Source organism: Camelus dromedarius, chromosome 1 (genome assembly GCF_036321535.1).
Source record: "Camelus dromedarius isolate mCamDro1 chromosome 1, mCamDro1.pat, whole genome shotgun sequence".
Taxonomy (NCBI): domain Eukaryota; kingdom Metazoa; phylum Chordata; class Mammalia; order Artiodactyla; family Camelidae; genus Camelus; species Camelus dromedarius.
Genome location: NC_087436.1, coordinates 52,532,401 through 52,553,978, shown reverse-complemented (window position 1 = coordinate 52,553,978; position 21,578 = coordinate 52,532,401). Strand labels below are relative to the sequence as shown.

The 21,578-nt window shown below is 36.9% G+C and overlaps 1 protein-coding gene across 5 annotated transcripts in view; it reads right to left on the bottom strand.

Moving 5' to 3' along the window:
• The window catches only part of EMCN (endomucin), a 90,876-nt gene that overhangs the window by 38,286 nt on the left and 31,012 nt on the right, over positions 1-21,578 (bottom strand). For all 5 annotated transcript variants that reach the window (XM_064484621.1, XM_031468753.2, XM_031468764.2 and 2 more), the window contains exons 2-3: positions 19,022-19,153; positions 2,562-2,672 (exon numbers count right to left, since the gene is read on the bottom strand). In XM_064484621.1, the coding sequence (XP_064340691.1) occupies positions 2,562-2,672; positions 19,022-19,153 (243 nt within the window). The remainder of the gene's footprint in view (positions 1-2,561; positions 2,673-19,021; positions 19,154-21,578) is intronic.

The window sequence follows — 21,578 nt, the reverse complement described above, 5'->3', positions numbered from 1 at the left end:
AAAGTACTTGGATTCTTTTTTTTTTATTTTTGTGTGCTTTATTAACAATTTGATATATGGCTAGGTGAAGTATTTCTGTTTGCATTTAATTTTTGTCTATTTCTGTCTTTGTTTAATCTTATATACTTAGAAACAAACAAATTTGTTATGAAAATTGATGAAACATTATTATAATGTAAAACTTAAGGAAGCAAATGTTCAAAACATTCATCACATGACTTTTAAAATTTTTAAACATACAGTGGCAACAGCACTCACATTCTACTTTTTCCCCCTCCTCACAATTCCCTCTTTCCTATGAACTCTTGAAATGGCTTTGTGTGACTAAAGTCAGAATCAAAATGATGTCATTTTTTGCATCTCTTTAGCACTTTCCCCTGGCAGGAAAGTTTTAAATTCTGATTTCTTTGCTCAAGTACCAGATGTAACTGTACTAATGAAAATTTTTCTATTTTGATCCTTAATGGGCTTATCTGAATCACTAAGATGAACAAGTGGTCTTTTCACATAATGCTAAAATACATGTATTATGTAAATTCTGCGTGTATCACATTAAAAGGGCACAAATTGCCTTCTCCTCACTGCTCTGCCACATCTGGCATGATGACTCACACTCACCACATCTCCCAGATGTGCTCTGCTGCCAGGCTCCACATTGTGAAAGTCCAGAGCATGTGATCAGAAGGGGCTCAGCTCTGCTTTGGCCTTGAGGGTTCCATAGTTCTTTGGCTCCTCTTGCCTGAAACCTAACCCGGTGACCAGTGTCCTTCCTGAGGTCCTAGACACCCACCAGAGCCCTCCAGATGATGTACCACGTACCACTGATGAGTCTTACTCAGTTCAGTTATGCTCATGTGACTATCTGACCTAGGACAAAAAGCCCTGGGAGGTGGCAGTGTGCAATAAAGAAAACAGGGTGAGGAGTCAGACATGCCAAGTTGTTACTTCTAGTACTCACCAGCCCTACTGATGGGGACAAATCTTTCCTGATAATTCAATCTCACTTACCTTATTAGATCACTTGTTTATTGTAAAAGGATATAACTCAGGAACAGCCAGATAGAAGAGATGCACTGGGCAAGGTATGGAGAAAAGACATAGAGCTCTCACGCCCTCTCCTGGTACACCACTCTACTCAAATCACCATATATTCACCAACTCAGAAATTTCTGTTTAGATATTTAATTTTTCCCTCACAGAAGTGTAGAATAGCTCAGTGTACAAATCATGCATTTTTATTGTTAAATTTACTCTCAAATATTTTACTCTATCTGATGCTATTATGAATAGAATTATTTCTTTAATTTTATTTTTGGATTGCCATTACTAACATACAGAAATATGACTTATTTTTGCATAGCTTGTATCTTGTGATATAGAATACTCTTTATTAGTTGCAGTAGTTTACTGTGAAATCTTCAGGTTTTCTATACAGACAATGATGTAGTCTGCTGAGAAAAACACTTCTATTTCTTCCTTTCCAATTTGGATGAATGGCTGTATCTCTATCTATCCATCCATCTACCTATCTATTACTTTATTGTACTGTCTAGAACCTCTGGCTATAATTTTAAATAGAACTGATGAGAGTGGACATATTTCCAGATCTTAAGGGAAAAGTATTACATCTTTCACTATTAAGTATGAAATCTGCTGTATATTTTTAAATAGATATCCTTTATCAATTTGAGGAAGTTTTATTTTATTTCTAGTTCATTGAGAGTTTAAAGAACGGGTGGGTGTTATATTTTGTCAAATGCTTTTTCTTCATCTACTGATTCTATTAATATGATGTATTACATTACTTGATTTTCATATGTTAAACCAACCTTGCATTCCTGGAAAAAAATCCCTCTTGCTCATGCTTTATATCCCTTTTCATATGCCTAATTTTTTCTAATATTTTATTAAGGATATTTGCATCTGCATTCATGAAAGATATTGGTCTGTAGTTTTCTTTATTTGGTTTTTCTTTTCATTCTTTTCTAGCTTTTAAGGTAGATACTGGCCCCAGATAATTAAGGTATATACTGGCCCCAGATAATTATTTGTGCAAAGTTTTCTCTACATCCCAAAAGAGTTTGAGAAGAATTGGTATTATTTCTTTTGAGACTATTTTTATAAAATTCACACATGAAGTCATCTTGCTTAGAGTTTTCTTCATGCAACCATTTTAAATTTCTAATACAGAATCGTAAATTGTTTTAGGTCTTTTCCTGTCTTCTTGGATAAGTTTTAGCAATTTGTTTATTTCTAAGAATTTTCCCATTTCATCAAACTGTCTAATTTTTAAGCAAGGTCACCTTTTTGTGCCAGATGATATCATAGATTACTGCCCAGTCTTGGATTGATCCTCTTTGCCATCCACTCATTTGTGGCTATGGAGGAATAGAGTATCACTGTACAAAGCAAAGATGCCAAATGGGTGTTCCATTTGGTAGAGACTAGGAAAGAATATAAGTGAGGCATGGTTCTTTGGTAGCTGTGGGTTGGAAAACGTTCTGAGTGTGGTTCTATCCAATATACCAGTTTAACATTTCAGCACAAATTCTTATACTTACTCTTGGGGTGGGAACTTTGTAATGTTGAAGCAACAGTTGAAAGTGGACATTTTCTCACTGTTGTATTTGTAATATTGGCTTCAGTCGTCATGACACCTTTGGTTGTGGTTCCTAATTATGTAAAAAGAATGAATAGCTATCAGGAGTATAATCAATCACTAGATAGTCTCATTAATATTAATATAAACATCCAGGTACAACTTGAAGATTAGTCACTTAAAGTCTTCTGATCAAGATACAGAAATCCAATGTTTTGATGTCTGCCTTTTGGTGAGTCAGTTAATTACATTTTTTAAAAATGGAAGGACATTAGACTCTTCTACATGCCTGCTATAGGTTATTTCATTTGATCATAACAGTAATTCTATGAAGTAAGTAATAATTATGATCATAATTTTATGTATGACTCAGCAGAGTTAAATAATTTTCCCACAGGAGAGAGCCAAGCCTTTCTGATACAAAACCTAATTACTCAGAAAGGGGGTGGTGGTAAGGAAGTAGTAGTAGTTGAAGATGGTACCATGGTTCCCATGCTGTCTGGGAGAGAATTTTCAGGTAGGTGGAATAGCTAAGAGGAAAGAGACAACAGGAAATAAATAGAATAAACTTTAAATTATACTTAGTTCATTTTCTTGGGGGAAAAAAGGAAATTTAACAACAAAGATAAGCTAAGTTTTCAAAAATAACATTGAAATAAGATTAAGCACAGATATTATAAAAACAAAATGATTAAAGCCCTTTGGTCTTTTCAAAGTCTAATATGGGAAACACTGAGTTAGTATGAAAAGGGTAAGGAAAATGCTTAGTGTTAGCTAGATACGATGTTGGCTGGAGATGGGGGAAACCAGTTTAATAGATTACTATCACGAAGAGGTTTGGAAGCCTGATGACTTGTGTCTGTCAGAAGTGCCAATCAGCTTTCATTCTATGGCAACAAGCATCTACAGTGCAATGCAAATTCTTAGTGCAGTTGAGAGATTCATTCTGGAGAAAGCAACAGTTTGGAAGAAGACCTCATAGACAGTGGGTAAATATGTCTTCAGGCAAAAAAGCCTTTAGGAATCAGTGTACTAAAAAAAGTGAATAAATTTGAATATAGGCTATAGCATTAACACCACATAGGAGGAAGAATAAGCGGAAATGGGCACAAACTTCACAGGAATCTTGAAGTGTTAAATTGAGATGGAAACACTTGAGGAAGTAAAAAAATGTCTTACTGCAGCAGGAAAGCAGAAATTGCTGTTTGTAATAGCATGGAAATGGGAAAGGTGCAGAAACTCAAAATCTGGGGATGAAAGAACCTGTGGGGATAAAGATTTTGCTTCTCACTGGAACTTCAAGAATATGTGCTTAGAAATATCAGAACAGTTCTTTAGAAATCTTCAGAGAAGAATTCTTCTGCTTGAGCTAAAATTGGAAACCATATACAAGCTATCCTGATGGCCTAAAGAATTTTCTAATATAAAGCAGGCTCAACCGTCTTAGTGATGGAAAAAAAGGGTATATAACTAAGAAAGATGTGGGGAAGTGCCAGACTACAAAACTACACTAAAGAGCAGAGCAGAATGATGGAATATCTGGAGATACAATGCCAAAGATTTTGCTTAGAGGATTAGCTATTATTACTATGGAATATACTTCACAAATGAGGGTAGAATTAGAGCCCTCGCTCAATTAAGGACATGTTGTCAATTATACACCGTCAACTAGACAACAGAAGATGAAAATGCTTAGAAAGTAATCAAAATATTGAGAAATAGACATGACAGACCATGAAAATAAAATAGAATGAAAGATGAATAGAGTAAAAGATGAATAGAGTGAAAAATGTAGCAACCAATGCTGCCACAGCCATAGCTTTTCAAATTTCACTGGTACACTGAATGTTTCAAATCCTAGTCTGAGGAGGAAAGAAAATGCGTGAAGGACATTTATTAAGATATGAGAACTACAGTCTTGTGTTAACATCTTATTGGAAAAATGTTCCCAGCTGCACTTAGAGTTCATACATAGTAGATTCTGGACTCCTGCCAAGAAGTGATCGACACCTCAGAGAAAAAGGAAACCAATCTTAAAGCTGTTCTTTAAGTCCGTATGGTTTGCTCTCTTTCAGTTTTTCTGTCCGGCTATTTTCTCCTAGATAACACCATGTGTCTGCTTTAGTCTACAGGTGTGAATTGTACTGGAAATCTGGGTAATAATACATGTATTAGGTTGACATACATTATTTTGCTTGAGAAATACTAATTTCAATTTCAGCATCAAGATAACATTGGCTTTACTTTTAGGACCTGTGTTTTTGAAATTTATGTTCTTTTTTCATTTTCTTGATTTTAAAAAATTGTTTTTTATTGAAGTGTAGTTGATTTACAATGTTAATTTCAAGTGTACCGCAAAATGATTCAGTTATACATATACATACATATGTATATATTTTTTTCAGATTCTTTTCCGTCATGTTATTATAAGAAATTGAATATAGTTCCCTGTGCTATATAGCAGGTCCTTGTTGTTTATCTATTTTATATATAGTAATGTGTATCTGTTAATCCCAAACTCATATAAGGAATTTTAAAATCATGTTTGACTTGTAATAAGGAGAATCTAACACAAGAGATGCTTAAGAAAGTTGTATCAGTACCAGAGTATAAGTGAAGAGAAGAGATCTTCATTCCAACCATAGCCTTAAGTGAGAAACACTGGCTAGAACCAAGCAGAATGAGTGTGAAGAATATGGGCTGTTTTGTAATTGGTCTTGGAATTATCCATGTGAGATTCATTTTGTATCTTTTGGGAGGTTAAATTTTAGGGAGTAAGCAACAAATGTGGATATTAATTATATGAGGAATTTAAGATGTATTTACAACAGATTGACTTGAAAGGGAGAGTATATAGAGGATTAAATTGTGCAGGGAAGAGGATTAAGCAACTTTACCCTTTGAAATTATGATTTGACTTACAGTATTATTTTATCTAATGCACACAGCAAAAGCTTCTTGTGTGATCACTTTGTTTTCAGAAATAGAATATGGGGTAAGTGACTTTTTGACAAAGTTAACATTTACTAAAAAAATACGCTACAGAATACTAGTACTGTGGCACACTATTTGGTTATGTTTTTAAAAAATGTTTTTATAGTCAAATTATTTGGAGATGCATAAACTTTTTAAATGTCAAATGGATATCTTTATGTTAGGATTACCGAGATTAAAAAAAATGTTATTGTGCATTATAAAACCCCTAGGAGGATAGTATTTTCTAAAATAACTGCCCAAGTAACTCCATTTTCAGGGATCATTTTATAGACCAGTGCTTCATAGGAATTCTGTACCCATGACAATGAGGGTAATCTGGGATGAACTTAATTAATATCCGGATTCATTTAAGTGACTTCTGAGATAATATTAAAGAGCCCATGGAGAGATTGTGAGGAGCCTAAACCAATGGCCCTAGAGGGATGTGTCAAAGTAGTGGTAAAGACTGGAAAAGAAGGTTCTTAAGGTTTGCTCAGATTCTTCCAAATGCCTCCCTTGGAGTGAAAAGCAATACCCCAGAATACAATTAAGTTTAAATGCAAAGCCCAAGAGAAAAAATAAAGATGTGAAGGAATGTAGGCTAAATGCCTGAACAATTCAAAGAGAAGGTAAGATTGCATCTCCTCCAGTACTCATTCCTAAGGAAGAGGACCTCAGATAATGAAACCAGACTATCATGGGATCCCCAAAGATTCTGAAGAGAACAAAATGGTGGTGGGGAAGGAATGCAGGTGGAGTAGGGCCAGAGCTTTCAGTGGAGACAAGAAGAGGAGAAAGTTTCATTTCTACGTAAACTTTATATGTCCCTTTCGTTTCCATATTATTTAGAGGGTGGATTAAAGTTGGAATTAAGGGCCCCTTGGAATTGTGTGTTTAGCAATTTCCTACACCTTGCAAGACCATCTAGGACTTGGGTTTAATCCCAGGAAAGTAGGCTGGAGAGGACCACTGAGAGCTCCTTGCTGGCTATGCCTGGTCTAGTAGGGTGTCTAGGTGTCTCCAGATGTATCGATCTTCTAGCCCAGTTCACCAAGGTAAGTTCATATAGGAACCTGGGACTGATTCCAGGTCAGGAATAAACTTAGACTTGCACTTAGAGTGGCTTTTTGCATTATATACCCCAAATCAAGTGGGTTGGGGGATTTGGTGATTCAGAGCAATGTAGTAATTTAGGCTTTCTTTTTTAATCCCTTTGTTCTTTCTTAGAGACTTCACTAACAGATAGATGTTGACTTTCTACTTCCTTAAAGTCTATTTTAATGGTGTTTCCTGGAGCCAGAGCAAATCCTGGTAGGAGTTGCTTCTTTATTTTCTCAGATCTGTTTACTTATTTACCTATCAGGTCCGACACATGAAAAATCAGCATAATGCTTACGGGGAGGTTAAAAGCTTCTCAAACATTTGAGCTGCCCCGTTTGAAAACTGTAGTTCACAGTTACCAATGAAGTTATTCCCAGCTCAGGAGGTGAGTGAAAAAGAGTAGCTTTGTTTGTTATCCAGTTGTAGAATACACAGTTTTTATTTTACTATGAATATGATATGTTTATGATAAACAAAATAATGACTTATTGCAGGAAATTTTAACTGTGCTACTAAAGCCCTAAGGGCTCCGTGGGGAAGCCTCACAGACAGTCTTTACTGGTAAGAGAGAGAAATGGGGAGAGGCGGGTAGAAGTCCACCCTCACACATCACCACCACACTGCTTCCAACCGGGCAGGGTTCAATGTCTGTTTGCTATATGCACACTCTGGACTTTCTCAAGAGACCTTAGGAGACCTTAGGAGGAAACATCTCTGCTAATTACAAACAATTTTAGTCAACAATTGCCTTAATAATGAGAGTTCTAAAATTAGACCTTGCGGGTCCACACAAGATGAACAACATCAGAGTAGACAGCAGATCTATTGTTATTGTGAAATTCATGTGCTAATAGTATTTCTACGCTCTGCTTAAGAGCATCGCTTTTCACCTGGACTTATTTACTCTTTTATAAACACAATTCTAACAAATTTGGTGTGTGTGTGTGTGTGTATGTGTTTTCCACTTAAAGGAGCAACTTCAAAGAAATAACCATTCATAGCAGGCTGGCAATCTCACCAAAAGTATAGCCTAAAAGCAGGGAAAGAACAAGAACATGTACCAAAAAAGGTAAAAAAGGCAAAAATTACAGAATTCTGTGACTATTTTGTGCAGGAAGAAAAAAATGCCATATAAGGCTCATTAATACCTGAGGGGCTTACTATTTAATAGCCAAGTGTAATAATTGAGACTAAAATAATAATACGGAATGCTTAAGAAATAGGTGATTGTGAACTTGTTCATTGGGGAAAAAAATTGAAATTAAAGGACCAGCTTTCAAATTCCAAATTGTTATTATGAATTTTGTGCTTTTTTGTTAAGTCATTTAACCTCTCTGAAACTGAGTTTTCCTATTTTAAAATAATGATTTTAAAATAATCTTAAAAAAATGATAATACAGTCTGAGGTGTGGGCAAGATGATGAAGTAGGAAGACCCTGAGCTCACTTCTGCTCATAGTACAGCAAAATTACAACTATTTACAGAGAAACTATCTGTGAAAATTACCTGAAGACTAGCAGAAAAGATTTTCCACAACTAAAGATACAAAGAAGGAACCACAACAGGCGCGGTAGGGGTGGAGATGCAATACAGTCAAGACCCCCAGCCCCAAGGATAATCACAGTTCCAGAGGTTCTCCCCAGGGAGCAAGTCTGACTTCCACGTCGGGCTCCCCCGCCTGCGGGTCCTGCACTCCCAGAACCGTGAGCCCCCAGAGCACCTGGCTTTGAAGGCCAGCTGGGCTTGTGCAAGGGAGAGCCAGAAGGCTGTAGGAAACACACTCTACTCTTAGAGGGCACATGTAAAATTTCACAGCACAGGGGCAGTAATTTGAAAGGAGCCTGGGTCAGACCCACTTGCTGATCTTGGAGAGCCTCACAGAGAGGCAAGAAGCAACGGGACCTTCCTCTGGGAACACTGATGCTGGCAGCAAACATTTTGGGGAGCTCATTCTGCCTTGTCTGCCACGAGGACACTGGTGCTGACAAGCACAATTTTGGAGTCCTCCCTCTAGCCTTTAAGTGTCAAGGGCTTGCCCACTCACCATCGGGCAGGAACCAACCCCCAGACCCTTGGAGCTCTGCAGCCAGCTGCTCTGGGACCCCATGCCACCTACCAACAGCCTGTCACCAGCCCTGGGACTCCCCAGGTTGTACAGCCAGCCACACCTGGACCTGGTCTTGCCGACCAGCAGGCAGGCACTAGCCCTGGGACCCTCTGCGTCACACAACCAGTCATAATGGAACCTGGCTTTACCCACCAGCAGGCCAGGCAGGCACCACACGAGTTAGGGCCTGACAGCCAACCCGGCTGGGGGCCAGCTCCGCCTGCCGGTGCGCCCACAGTGGTCAGCTCCACCACAACAGAGGGGCCTACACAGTCAACACTGGGGTACCCTTACAGCATGACAGCCCTGGTGAGCAGAGGTGGGTGTGCCGCTGAGCCCCACAGCACGTCTCCTATATAAGGCCACTTCTCAAAGATTGGGAAACATAACCAACCTACATAAATAATGCACAGAAATAAACAGAGAATTAGGCAAAATGAAGAGAGAAAGGAATGTGTTCCAAAAGAAGGAACAAGACAAAACCATAGAAGAACAAAATAAAATGTAGATAAGCAACATACACGACAAAGAGCTCAAGGTAACAATTACAAGGATGCTCAATGAACCTGGAAGAAGAATGAATGAACACAGTGAGAAGTTTAACAAAGAGTTAGAAAATAAGAAGATGAGTCAAACAGAGCTGAAGAACACAAGAACTGAAATAAAAAAGACACTAGAAGGAATCGCCAGTAAATTAGATGATTCAGTGAAAGGGGCCAGAGAGCTGAAAGACAAAGCAGTGAAAATCACCCAAGTTGAACACAAAAAGGAAAAAAGAATCTTAAAAAATGAAGACAGCTTAAGAGACCTTTAGGACAAGATCAAGCAGACAAACATTCACATTATAGGTGTCCTAGAAGGAGAAGCAAGAGAGAAAGAAGCAGAGAATGCCTTTGGAGAAATAGTAGCTGAAAACTTCCCTAACCTGGGAAAGGAAACATATATTCAGGTCCAGGAAGTACAGAGAATCCCAAACAAGATGAACTTGAAGAGGTTTACACCAAGAAACATTATAATTAAAATGGCAAATATTAAAGATAAGGAGAGAATCTTAAAAGCATCAAAAGAAAAGCAACTAGTTACGTAGAAGAGAACTCCCATAAGCCTATGAGCTGACTTTTCAGCAGAATTTTTGTAGGCCAGAAGAGAGTGACATGATATATTCAAGGTAATGAAAGGAAAAAAAAAATCTACATCCAAGAATAATCTAACTGGCAAACCCATCATTCTGATTTGAAGAAGAGGTAGTTTTACAGACAAGCAGAAGCAAAGAGTTCAGCACCACTAAACCAGTGCTACAAGACGGGACTTCTTTCTCTAAGTGAAGTAGAAAAGACCACAGCCAGAAATAGGAAAATTATGAAAGTAGAAATCTCCTTGGTAAAGGCAAGCATACCCACGGGGCACTGCTTGCCACAAAGGCCCCATTGTTAATGCGTTCTCGTGAAGGGTGGGGTGCAATGCTGCCACAGAAACCTCCTTTTCTGTGAGACCACAGGGTGTGGTCTGATCACAAAAGCCCGACTGCTAATCAGCTCTGTGAGCCGGCATAACAGGGGGCAGGTGATACCGCAGAGGGCACTTCCCGGAGGACAGCTCCTGTGGGGGAACACCCAGCGGCCCCTCTCCCCGCAGAAGCCCTCTAGTCCTGCCTACCACAGATCCCAACTCGGAAACGGACCTGGGGGCTTCTACTCTGACAGCTGGGGAGCAGACCTGGCCCCTGACAGAGCTGTGACAGCCACAGAGCAAAGAGGAGGCCCCACGCAACCTCCAGTGCAGGCTCTGGTCACAACACCAGTCACAGCCCCCGTCAAGGGGATAGCAGCCAGCACACATGGAGGAAAGTCGTGGCAGGCATTCAGACTGAAAACAGCTCTCACAACAAAATAGATGCACACAGTCTATTCAGGGACGTTTCCACGAACAAACAGCTCCTCGAGATCACAGTAGGTAACTGTTACTCCTAAATTCATAGAGTTAGAGAAATACAAGTGAAATGAAGAAGCTAAGGAACCACTCCCAAGTAAAAGAAGAAGAGAACTCTTCTGGAAGAACAAACAACAAACTAGACCTCTATGTCTACCAGATCTTGAGTTCAGAAAGGAGATGACAGAGGCAAACATACAGGAAAAGTAGATCAACCACTTATAAAGCTAGTAGGAAGGTTAAAAGACAAAGTAGTAAAATCATTATACCAACAATAGGTATTTAAGGGATACCCCAAACAAAAAGATGTAAAAGTTGATGTCAAAAACATTAAATATATATATATACACATATATATATATTTATGTTGTTATATAAAAACTTCCTGGTAATCACAAACAAAAAGATATAAAAGTTGATGTCAAAAACATTAAAAAAAAAATATATATATATATACACATATATATATATTTATGTTGTTATATAAAAACTTCCTGGTAATCACAAACCAAACATCTATAATAGTTACAAACAAACAAAAGAAAAAAAATCCAAACAAAACACCAAATATTGTCATCAAATCATAAGGAAAAGAGCAAAAGAAGAAGAAAAAAAACAAAAAAGAACCAGAAAACAATTAACAAAATGAAAATACATACACACCTATCAATAATTACTTTAAATGTAAATGAACTAAATGTTCCACTCAAAAGACATAGAGTGGCTGATTGGATTAAAAAACAAAAATAATAAGACCAACATTTATGCTGCCTACAAGAGATTCACTTCAGATTTAAAGACACATATAGATTGAAAATGAGAGAACGGAAAAAGTATTTAATGTAAATGCAAATGAAAAGAAAGCTGGTGTAGCAATACTCGTAACAGACAAAGACCATAGCAAAAGATGAAGAAAGACTTTACATAATGATTAAGGGATCAATCCACAAAAAGATAAAATAATTGTAAATATATATGCACTCAATATAGGAGCACCAAAATATATAAAGCAAATATTATCAAATGTAAAGGAGAAACTGACAGCAACACAATAGTAGAGTACTTTAACACCCCAAATGCATCAACTACCAAAACTGAGTCAGGAAGAAATAGGAAATCTAAACGGAAACAAACAGACTGCTAAATATTTCTCCAACAAAGATGTGTTTATTTGGGATCAGAAGAGAATTGCAATTCAAGGTCTGCAAACATGCAAGTTCCCCCATGACAAGGGAAGAAGAACACTTTTATAGATGGGGAAAAAGAAGTTGGGAGGGCAACAATGAACAAAGAGTCCATGGCTTTGTATTGGCTGACTCCTTGCCAGGAAAGAAAAGGAGTCTTCTTTCTATTGAGCTCAGCTATTGTCCCACTGTTGTCCCAAGGTGTGAGAGCTCCCCCTCTTGGTGCATCAACTCTATTTAACTGAGGTTTCTGTTTATTAATTTTTGAAAATACTCAAGAGAAATGAAAACACATGGGTACCTGAAAACTTGTACATGAATGTTCTTAGCAGCATTATTTACAACAGGCAAAAAAACAGAAACAACTCAAATGTCCATCAATTAAGAAATAGATAAGTAAAATGTGGTATAGCCACACAATGAAATATTATTCAGTCATAAAAAAAGAATGAACTACAGATACATGTTATAGCATGGTTGAACCTAAAAACATTATGCTAAGTGAAAGAAGCCAGACACAAAAGATCACATATCATATGATTCTATTTATGTGAAATCTCTAGAATAGGTAAATAAATCTATAGAGACACAAAGTAGGCTAGTGGTTTCTAAGAATTGGGGGGAAGGGTAAATGGGGAGGGACTGGTGATAGATGCAGGGTTTCTTCTTGGGGGGATGAAAATGTTCTGGAATTAGATAGCGGTGATGGTTGCACAATCTTGTGAATATACTAAAACCCACTGAATCATATACTTTAAAAAGGTGACTATTATGGTATGTGAACTATACACATTAAAAAAAGGTGGCAAAACAAAGCATTACTCATCTTCATCTTTAACTGTTGTGGTTAATGAAGAAACTATTGTTGGTGGTTTTGGAGGTGTTTTTAAGGATTCCTTGTTGGTAGTTCCTAGTTTGATAAGATAGATGACATTATTATTAATTGCAGTTTCATCTCCCCTATCATGGAATAAATAAAAGTAAGTCAAACCTAAAGGTGGGTAAGCCTTTGTCTTTAATTTTGCCATTTTCTAGCTTCTTTTGGTCAAAGTGAGGAACGTAAGTATATAAGGGCTGAATGCTTGGGTGGCTCTATGAAAACACATACACACACACACATTTTTGTATAGTAGACCCAAAAGCAAATTTTCACTGCATATTGTTACCTGGGTATCTTTAAATATGCAAAAAAATTGTAAAAAATGAATGAGTTAAAATAATTTTATTTTTCAATGACCTGATCAATAGGACATAGGAGTAATGTGCCTTCTTTTTTCAAAATTAATTTCATTTTGTTGACTTAGTTATGACCTGAAACTTCCAAATAAACATAAATCATAAAAGAACTTACAAACTCCTGTAATTAATTAATTTTTTCACTTATGAAACAATTGAGTTCCCACTCTGTACAAGGCCCTCTACTGGACTCTTAAGGGAAGTATCTAACTCTTAGTCATCTTTTTATTCTGAGTCATATGAAGAGTCATTCCTGGCATACGGTGAGCATGTAGTAAACATTGTTTCAGATGAGGTGGCACTCACACAGGACAGGAGGACCAACACAAGGACAGAGATCTACTTTAAGTAGTGAACACAACTTACCAGTTTGATACCCGTAATAGTCAGCATTCCCCTTTTTCTTAACACACGTTAGCATGTCCCTTTGTGATTAGGGGCAAGGGTGCCATTTTTACTATGTGGCATATATAGAATCTTGGTTCTTATATATATGCATGAGGGAGGAACTATCTGGATCTGCACGGTTTACCTAATACTTTCAAACCCTAGTCTAGAGGAGCGTTTTCAAGGGTAAGCTGGCTGGAACTGGATGTCAGAATAAACTAAAGATCGTAAGAGGAAGATAAGAACTTTGGAGGACTGTTGAGGACAAATGCTTCTAAGCAGGTGGTGAAGGTTTTGTCTACTGCTCACTCTTCTGTCCTCACTGCTTTTAGGGATTATAGGTTATTACAGCAATGGAAAGGTGCTGTAATAAGCAGATTCTATGAATTATAATGTGGAGGGTATCAAAACACTTGAGATTTCCTAAAAGTTTTCTACACCCAAATGTGATTGTATTGTAAAAGAAGAAATCAACAAAGGAATCATTATCCTTAAAAGCTTAGGTTTGAGATTTTTGCATTGCCCGCTCACATGATCCCAACATCTTAAGGTAAATATGTTAATGGTATAAATGAAGTGTCCCCTCCACCCAGACATGGTGTTTTTGTTTTCACTTCATCACTACTCTTGGGTTCTTGGTACCAGTAACAGACTTAATTGAATTTTTACAATCACCCTGCCATGAGTTTTACTGGCATACGTGTCCTATATTTCTTAAAAATTCAAGACACAGAGATGATTACAGGAAATAATTAGGACACATAATGGTAAATAGAAAAAAATGTCAGATGTGTAGAATCTTTGAGTTTCTGAAGCCCTTGACCCTTTTCTTTTAGACCTTGGTCTAAAAGATCCTGACTTCATGTTTGATACAGGGAAGAGATGTAACAAAGTTGAGCTTTGGCACAAGTATTCAGCTCAAGTCTTGTATTTGGCTTCAGTTTCAGCTTTGGTCTTTAGAAAACGGAATAGCTAAGTGGCTATACATTTCTGGTGCTCCTGAACTTGTGTGTGAACAGTGATCTTGTGATGTTGCTGATGATCTCTAGATCCAATCAGTGTAACAGTATTGAGAACATAAACAGGACACAATTTATTTTGAATTTGTTATTAATGTATGAATATTCACTTTCAAATACGGGCAAGCATTCCACATATAATTTTTAGTGAAATTCTTCTTATGTGCTAAATATGTTAAAATTCTATAGTATAAATGCATCCTTATTATTGCAAAATTAGAATGTTGCAGTAACTATTGAAATTTGTGAGTTCTGTTAATTTTATGCACAAAACAATGATTAAATACTATAAAGTAGTTAATGAAAGAAATAGACTGAATTTAATATGAACATTAAGAAATGCTATGGCTATATAAATCTTTAGGGGTATTATATCATTTTGAGTCAACAAATATTTATAAAAGATTAAATTAAAAGAATATTATAATTCTACTCTCTATAAAATTGTCTAGTAAGCTATCATTCATAACACTTTCCAATATAATCTTTTAGAGCTATATTTAATTCCATTTTAGGACACAAGGGTTTTAAGAATGTCTAATTTGTAAACATTTCATATCATTAGAAGATAAACTAAAAGTAAAATGTCAACTTTATCACTTCAACATTCTATGAAAAGGAAAAACCAAAAAAAAGTCATGTACAAAGATATCCCAGGTAGTTCATCTTCAATTCAAACTTAACAAAGAATATAAAGATAGTGGATAAAAGAAGAAAGACATGAGAAAAATGAGGTCCCTAAACTTATTTTTCCCCCATGAATCATATAAGAAAATTTATAAGAATGTCTTTTAAAAGTCTGTTCTTTGTAGTCTTCTCTTAGTTAACTGGCACCCTGTATGGGAGAGATGGCCAAAAATACCTGGCCGCTCTACTGACCTCAGCTGAAATTGAGTATCTATTTAGTATCAAAATTCTGAAGTATCAGTGCTGAGAAAGTTTTATTTCTGCGTTATAATTCAGCTCATTAAATTTTTTTGACTGTTCATTGTTTTAAAAATTGAGCTGAATCATAATTACATTTCAAGAATGACATTTTGGGTTTATTGCTAAATCTTTGAAGTCCATTTCATGATGATGATATTCAGTGTCTGCCAAATGTTGATTTCAACTCTGGCTACTTGGCCTTAGAACAAAATGGGAAGAGCACTTGATACACATCTAGAAAGAGATCAAGTCCCATCTCTCTAATTGGGTGAACCTTTGAAATCAAGCTCTGCTCTGGGCAAAGCTCTGTCAGTCACCTCTGCCACTGTGACTGCGCTGCTGTGAGAAGTCCCATCTCAGCCGCACATTTTCTACTTTTCTGACGGTAGAATTTCTGCCATCGTCAGAAGGAAGAAAATGTACATGTTTTAGATAGACATAAGCACTAGTTAATCAAATGACTTTTGATCCTTAAAATCTGAGTGGGAAACCTTAAAATGAAAATAAAGAAGCTTCTCCACGTTGTATTTTGGAGGGGGGGCATAGTAAATCATTTGATTGTCTCTTAAATGATCATGGTGGCCATGAGCAAGGGGCAATAAAGAATCATTTCACTATAGGTATACTTTTTGTGGTATTATTGCACAGTCTAAAAGTGGTGATCTTGGAGGATGAGACAATGTATAAAACTCCCCCAAATGTAAACTCCTCACAAGCTTGAAGCCAGAAAGCCATATATAGTGATATACTGCTTAGAATATGAGTGTTTGAGACATATTTCCATGTTCTTCCTTACCTGTGCTTTAATCATAGTCTTTAGGAACCTGGGCAATATCCGTATACAAAACCCAACTCACCTACACTCTTCATACACAAATGGTGATCAAGTAAGCCAGATAAAAAGTAGTTCCTTTCTCTCCTCTCTCCTCCTGCTTGTTCCTCTATTTTCCTACAAGCACAGCGGACCCCCAGCTGCCGGGCTCCACACCCCACTTCCACCACGTTGGACCTGTCTCTCCTCCTGGACCGCAGTCGCTCGTGGGCATCAGAGCCTGCCCTTTGTCCCCTTTATCTTCATCTGTCCTCCACCATCGATTGCTCTCTCAGCTAGTTTCCTGAGACCCCAGAACGTCCTCATTTCCTTCCCTTCACCCCGCTCCCACTGCTATATTCATGGTTACCAGATTTTAACCCTTAAAACCTTCAGAAATGGAGTTTAAATGATATTAATGCATTACTATTACTTTGGGAGATTTGATAACAACATTGTAGCTTTGTAATAAATTGACCTTATTTGTTGTGATGCACTCTTAGTGTGCAGAGGTAAAATGGCAAAAATCTGAATTCCCTTCAAAATATTTGAAAAGGAAATAAGAAGAGAGAGAAAGGAAAAAAGGAAGAATGGACGCAAGCAAGGAAAGAAGTAAAAAAGGAAGGAGAAAGAAAGGAAAGGAGGAAGGGAGAAGGAAAGAAAGAAGAAAAAAGGGAGGAAGGGAGGAAGGAAAGAAGGAGAAAGAAAAAGAAAAATGAAGCAAAGGGGGTAAAATCTTGATAAGTATTGATTCTGAGAGATGGGCATGGAAATGAATTCCAGTACTCTCTGCTGGTGGGTACATCTGGACGTTTTTATAACAAAAATAATAAAAGAAAATCTGCTCTGACCTATTACAATTTTTACAATTGAATTTGAATAATTTGAAACTCATCTGGAGAACTTTTGAATAATACAGACAGACCAGAGTTTAGTTTTTATTAATTAACATAAAGTAGTAAAAGTGCCCCCCAAAATGAATTAGGAGAAACATGTGTGTGTGTGTACATGATTTTGAATGCACACTTGTTTCAGAGAAAGGTGCTTCAGTGCCCCACTGCAGGAGCCACCCGTGGTCAAGCTGATAGAAAGTCTCCCCAGTTATCTTTTACATGAGTAGGTATAGAGTTTCCCTTCCAAGTCAGAGCAGTATAATGCACTTCTGGTACCAAAAATGACAATTCCGAATTCATTCACCGAGCCCGAGCCCCCCACCTCTGCCCTTTCCCGGTCACTGAACATAGTGATTAGGACTTGTGTTATTATTTGGACAATGTTATTCACCATAGATCACTGTAGGCAGGACTAGAGATCTTCCCACTGAGAAAACATAATTTCCAAGTAGTTAATATAAAAATTGTTGAACTTCAACCCTTTGGGTGTTCATGCAGGGTCAGCACCTGCCTTCTCTGTATTGGTACTTTTGGGAACATATGATTGATTGCCAAGTAATATACTTTTACCAGATTAGTGCAATTTTATGCCAAGGACTCAACTGGCAACTCACAAAAAGAGAGGGAGAGAAGGAGAGAGAGAGCAAGAGGGAGCAAATAGTTACACCTTGTAAAAGCACTAGAATACCACCACTTAAACTCTGGGAATATAGGGCTTAGACAATTTTTTTAAATAAAATATAAAACACAGTATGCACGGTGTTGGCTAGAGGCCTCGTGGGCCCTGGTTTCCTGATTGTGTCATTTGGACTTTCTCTTGGTTGGCAACAAAATGTGTACCACATTCTGAGAATAAAATCCCCTGTGCTGCCCTCACTGTGTACTGCTTTCTGCTGGTTTGGTAGAGAAGTTCTAAGGAGAATTGGTTTGTCTTCACGTTAGAATTAGACATTTCAGAAATAATGGACTCTATTCATAACACCGTTTTTCTCCATGAATCACCATCCCATTTGAGTCCAGTGAGCTAGCCCTCATCAGTCATCTGCATGTCTTAGAACAAAAGTTAAATGAAGAATAGAGAGGCAAGGAAGTCAGCAGTGGGAATGTCAGTTCATTAGGGTGTTTGTTTTTCAGATCTTTCTGTGACCTCAGCTGCTAACCAGGTCTCTGCCCATAGGCAATCCATAAACACTTCTGTTGCCCCCCTCCGCTGATTACTAGACCTGAATGATATGCCTCATTTTATGTGTTGCAGGATTGACAATGCAGTTTGCACAGAATTGATAACCCCTGAAGTTTTTAATTGACTGATCCTAATGGCTCATTGTATTTTCATGGATAATAAGGCCATCCCTTTAATACCAAGGGCCATAAAATATGATACAGTTGTCACTCAGTCCAGTAGCAATCATGATGACATTGCTACTGAGGTTTATAAATTAAATCTATTATCAGCCTAATGTAACTAATAAAATCAGTCTGTTATTAATAAAGTTTCACCTTATTAGCTGTGCTGCTTAAGTGGAGAACTGGAATATTTAGAAAGGTATTTTTATGACTGAGGAATGATCATTTTTTTCTCTAAAAATAAACTTTGTATATGTAACATTCACACTACGATCATTCTCAAACAGGAAGTAATCCAAAGGGATGTAATCAAAGAAACCCACTGTGATCTCAGGGTTTTGTAGTCAACACAAAATAACACATGAATTTCAAAATAGTGAAATAGCACAGACCATCCAAACAACAGATAAAAGATCCCAAATTATTTTCCTATGATTAAATAATAAAGGTGCTACTAACTTTATTTGCTAAATTTAGAGTAAATTTCATGAAGAATTAATCCTACCTTTAGGAGTCGTTCCACCTGTTGATTTCCCAGCAGGACTTGTCAATGTCACCTCACGTGATGTTGGCATGGGTGTAGAGGTTACTGTAGAGGTTATTGTAGAGTTTGTCGATGGTGATGAAGCAGGAGGTTCTGTATTTTTGATTTGGGGAAAAAAGTAAATTGCGTTAAAGTAGTTACATTAAAATTTACATTTATTTTGCCAATCAACAGACTAGACTAGTATAAAGTAAACTGTATGTATACTGCTGCAGCAGGGTATGGGTTTGGAATTAATTTTCTTTTCTTCTTTTTAATTTTTTAATTGAAGTATAATTGATTTACAATGGAGTTATTTTTCTAATTATAATGAATTCAGCCTTGAGTTCAGTATTCATTCATTAAATCCATCTACTTCTCACCAATGGCATGAATTTTCAAGATGGCTGGCAGGAGCCATGTGTGGTTCCATAGTAAAATAATATCTGACAGAACTGGGGAGGAGTAAACGTGTAAATGTGAAATTTAACAATATTCTTAAGCCAACTAAATGAACATTGTCAGATGAAATAATTAAATAGGCATTTTCTAGGCAGTGGATATTCTGCTAAATGTTTTTGTAGTATGTTAATTTAAAGTTACTAAGTACTAAAATGTCATATTAGTACATCTCTTCTTGGTATATAGCATTTTCCTCTTTCTCTCTCCTGTCTGCTCTCTCTCTACACATATGTATATGTATACATACATATATACTACTTATATATATACATATTCCAAAAAGACAATAAATTTTAAAGAAATTCAACAATTGCAACATATCTTCATTTTTGGCTATGGAGCCACCATAAATCTGTGTTTTCAAATGATTTATTTCTCTCAATTGTAATAATCAAAAACACAGAAGTAAAGGTGATACATTTTATACATTGTTATGTATATCATATATTTATTTTTAATAATTTTTGGCAATAGAAAGTCAACATCTTAGAATTTTTAAAAAATTATTATAATTCTTAAAATTTCCATTGCAATATTATTTTTTTCAAAGTGCAGTACATAGGACTTAATACTCAGTGATCTGTGGAAAGATTTGTTTCACACAATATTACTGTAACTTATTGGTATTGTATAATCTTTTTAATCCTGTATTTGTTGGACTTGTCTCTGTATACTCACTGTTAAGTTGAAGATCAAAAAACAGCAAACAAATGTCTACAAAGAATGTGGAAAAGTATTCCTGTTCATGGGAAGCATTATTTTTATGATGTTACTTCATCTGTATACAGAACAGTTGACCCTTGAATACCTTGAGCGTTGGGGGTGCAGACCCTCCACATATTCGAAAATCTGAGGATAACTTATAGTCAGCCCTTCCTATTAAAAGTTTCTATGCATCCAAAGATTCAACCAACTTCAGACTGTGGAGCAGTAGTATACACTATCGAAACAATCCATGTGTAAGTGGACCCAAGCAGTTCAAACCCACGTTGTTCAAGGGTCAACTGTATGTAGAGTCAGTACGACATTAGTTAAGAGGATGGACTTTGAGTAACAAAGACTTACTTTCAAATCCCAAACTGGGTATGTCATTACAGTAAATGTATGTCATTAATATGACTTCTCAAATTTAAATTTCATCCAAAATTTTGAATCTGAGAAAAGGCAATAAGCTGGCAAGTCAATGAAAAGCCGTATTTCAGATGTCATGAGCTAGAGTGTACTTCCTGTTTCATTTTACAGACTTGACAGGCTTGGAAGCATTAGCGCTGACTTTGTTTATTATAGGCAGTACAAGAAATTGCTTGAGGTATTCAGCGCATACAGAGTGTTCAGCACAGACGGGAATGACAGAACTGCCTTTTCACAGGCTTTACGGAAATCAAGTCAAAAGCTTTTTTCACCTCGAGATACAATTCACACCTTGGTCTTACTTTCCTCCACTCCCCCAGCGCACCCCCCGCCCCCAGCAATATGCAGCAGGGAAAGGAACACAGCATGCACGAGGTTACCTTTGCTCTGTTAGGCATTTTGTTCTCATTATCTTTCCTTTTGGCCTAGTGTCCATGATGTAACACTAATTTCTAAGGTTAAATTGAGGTTGAGGGAGTAGATACTCAAAGAAGCATATCCCACTTGGACTGAAACTCTAACCTGCAAATAACTTGAATGATCTCTATCTGTTGACTTGCTTAATAGCAACAACCTTAATTTCTGAGCATAATCAACATTTCCAGAGATATTTATCGTATTTCTTGCCTCCTTCTCTTACTTCCTTATTTCCTTCTTTCTTGCCTGTTTTTGCTTCCACACACACTTATTGGGTAACTAATATAAAAAGCACAGTTAGATACTGTAAAAGACGCTATGTTGTACCACATCACATCACCCTTGCCCAGCTTTGCCTCTGGAAGGGAACATAATGCCTGCACACAATCAAAAGTAAAGAATATCCTGTATGAGTTGTGCAGACCAGTGTTTTTCAAACTCCAGGCCATGATGCAAGTAAAGAGTAATTTAAATCTATTTAATGGATTGCAGTCAGAGCTTTTGCCAAATGAAAGAGAAAAGAGACAGT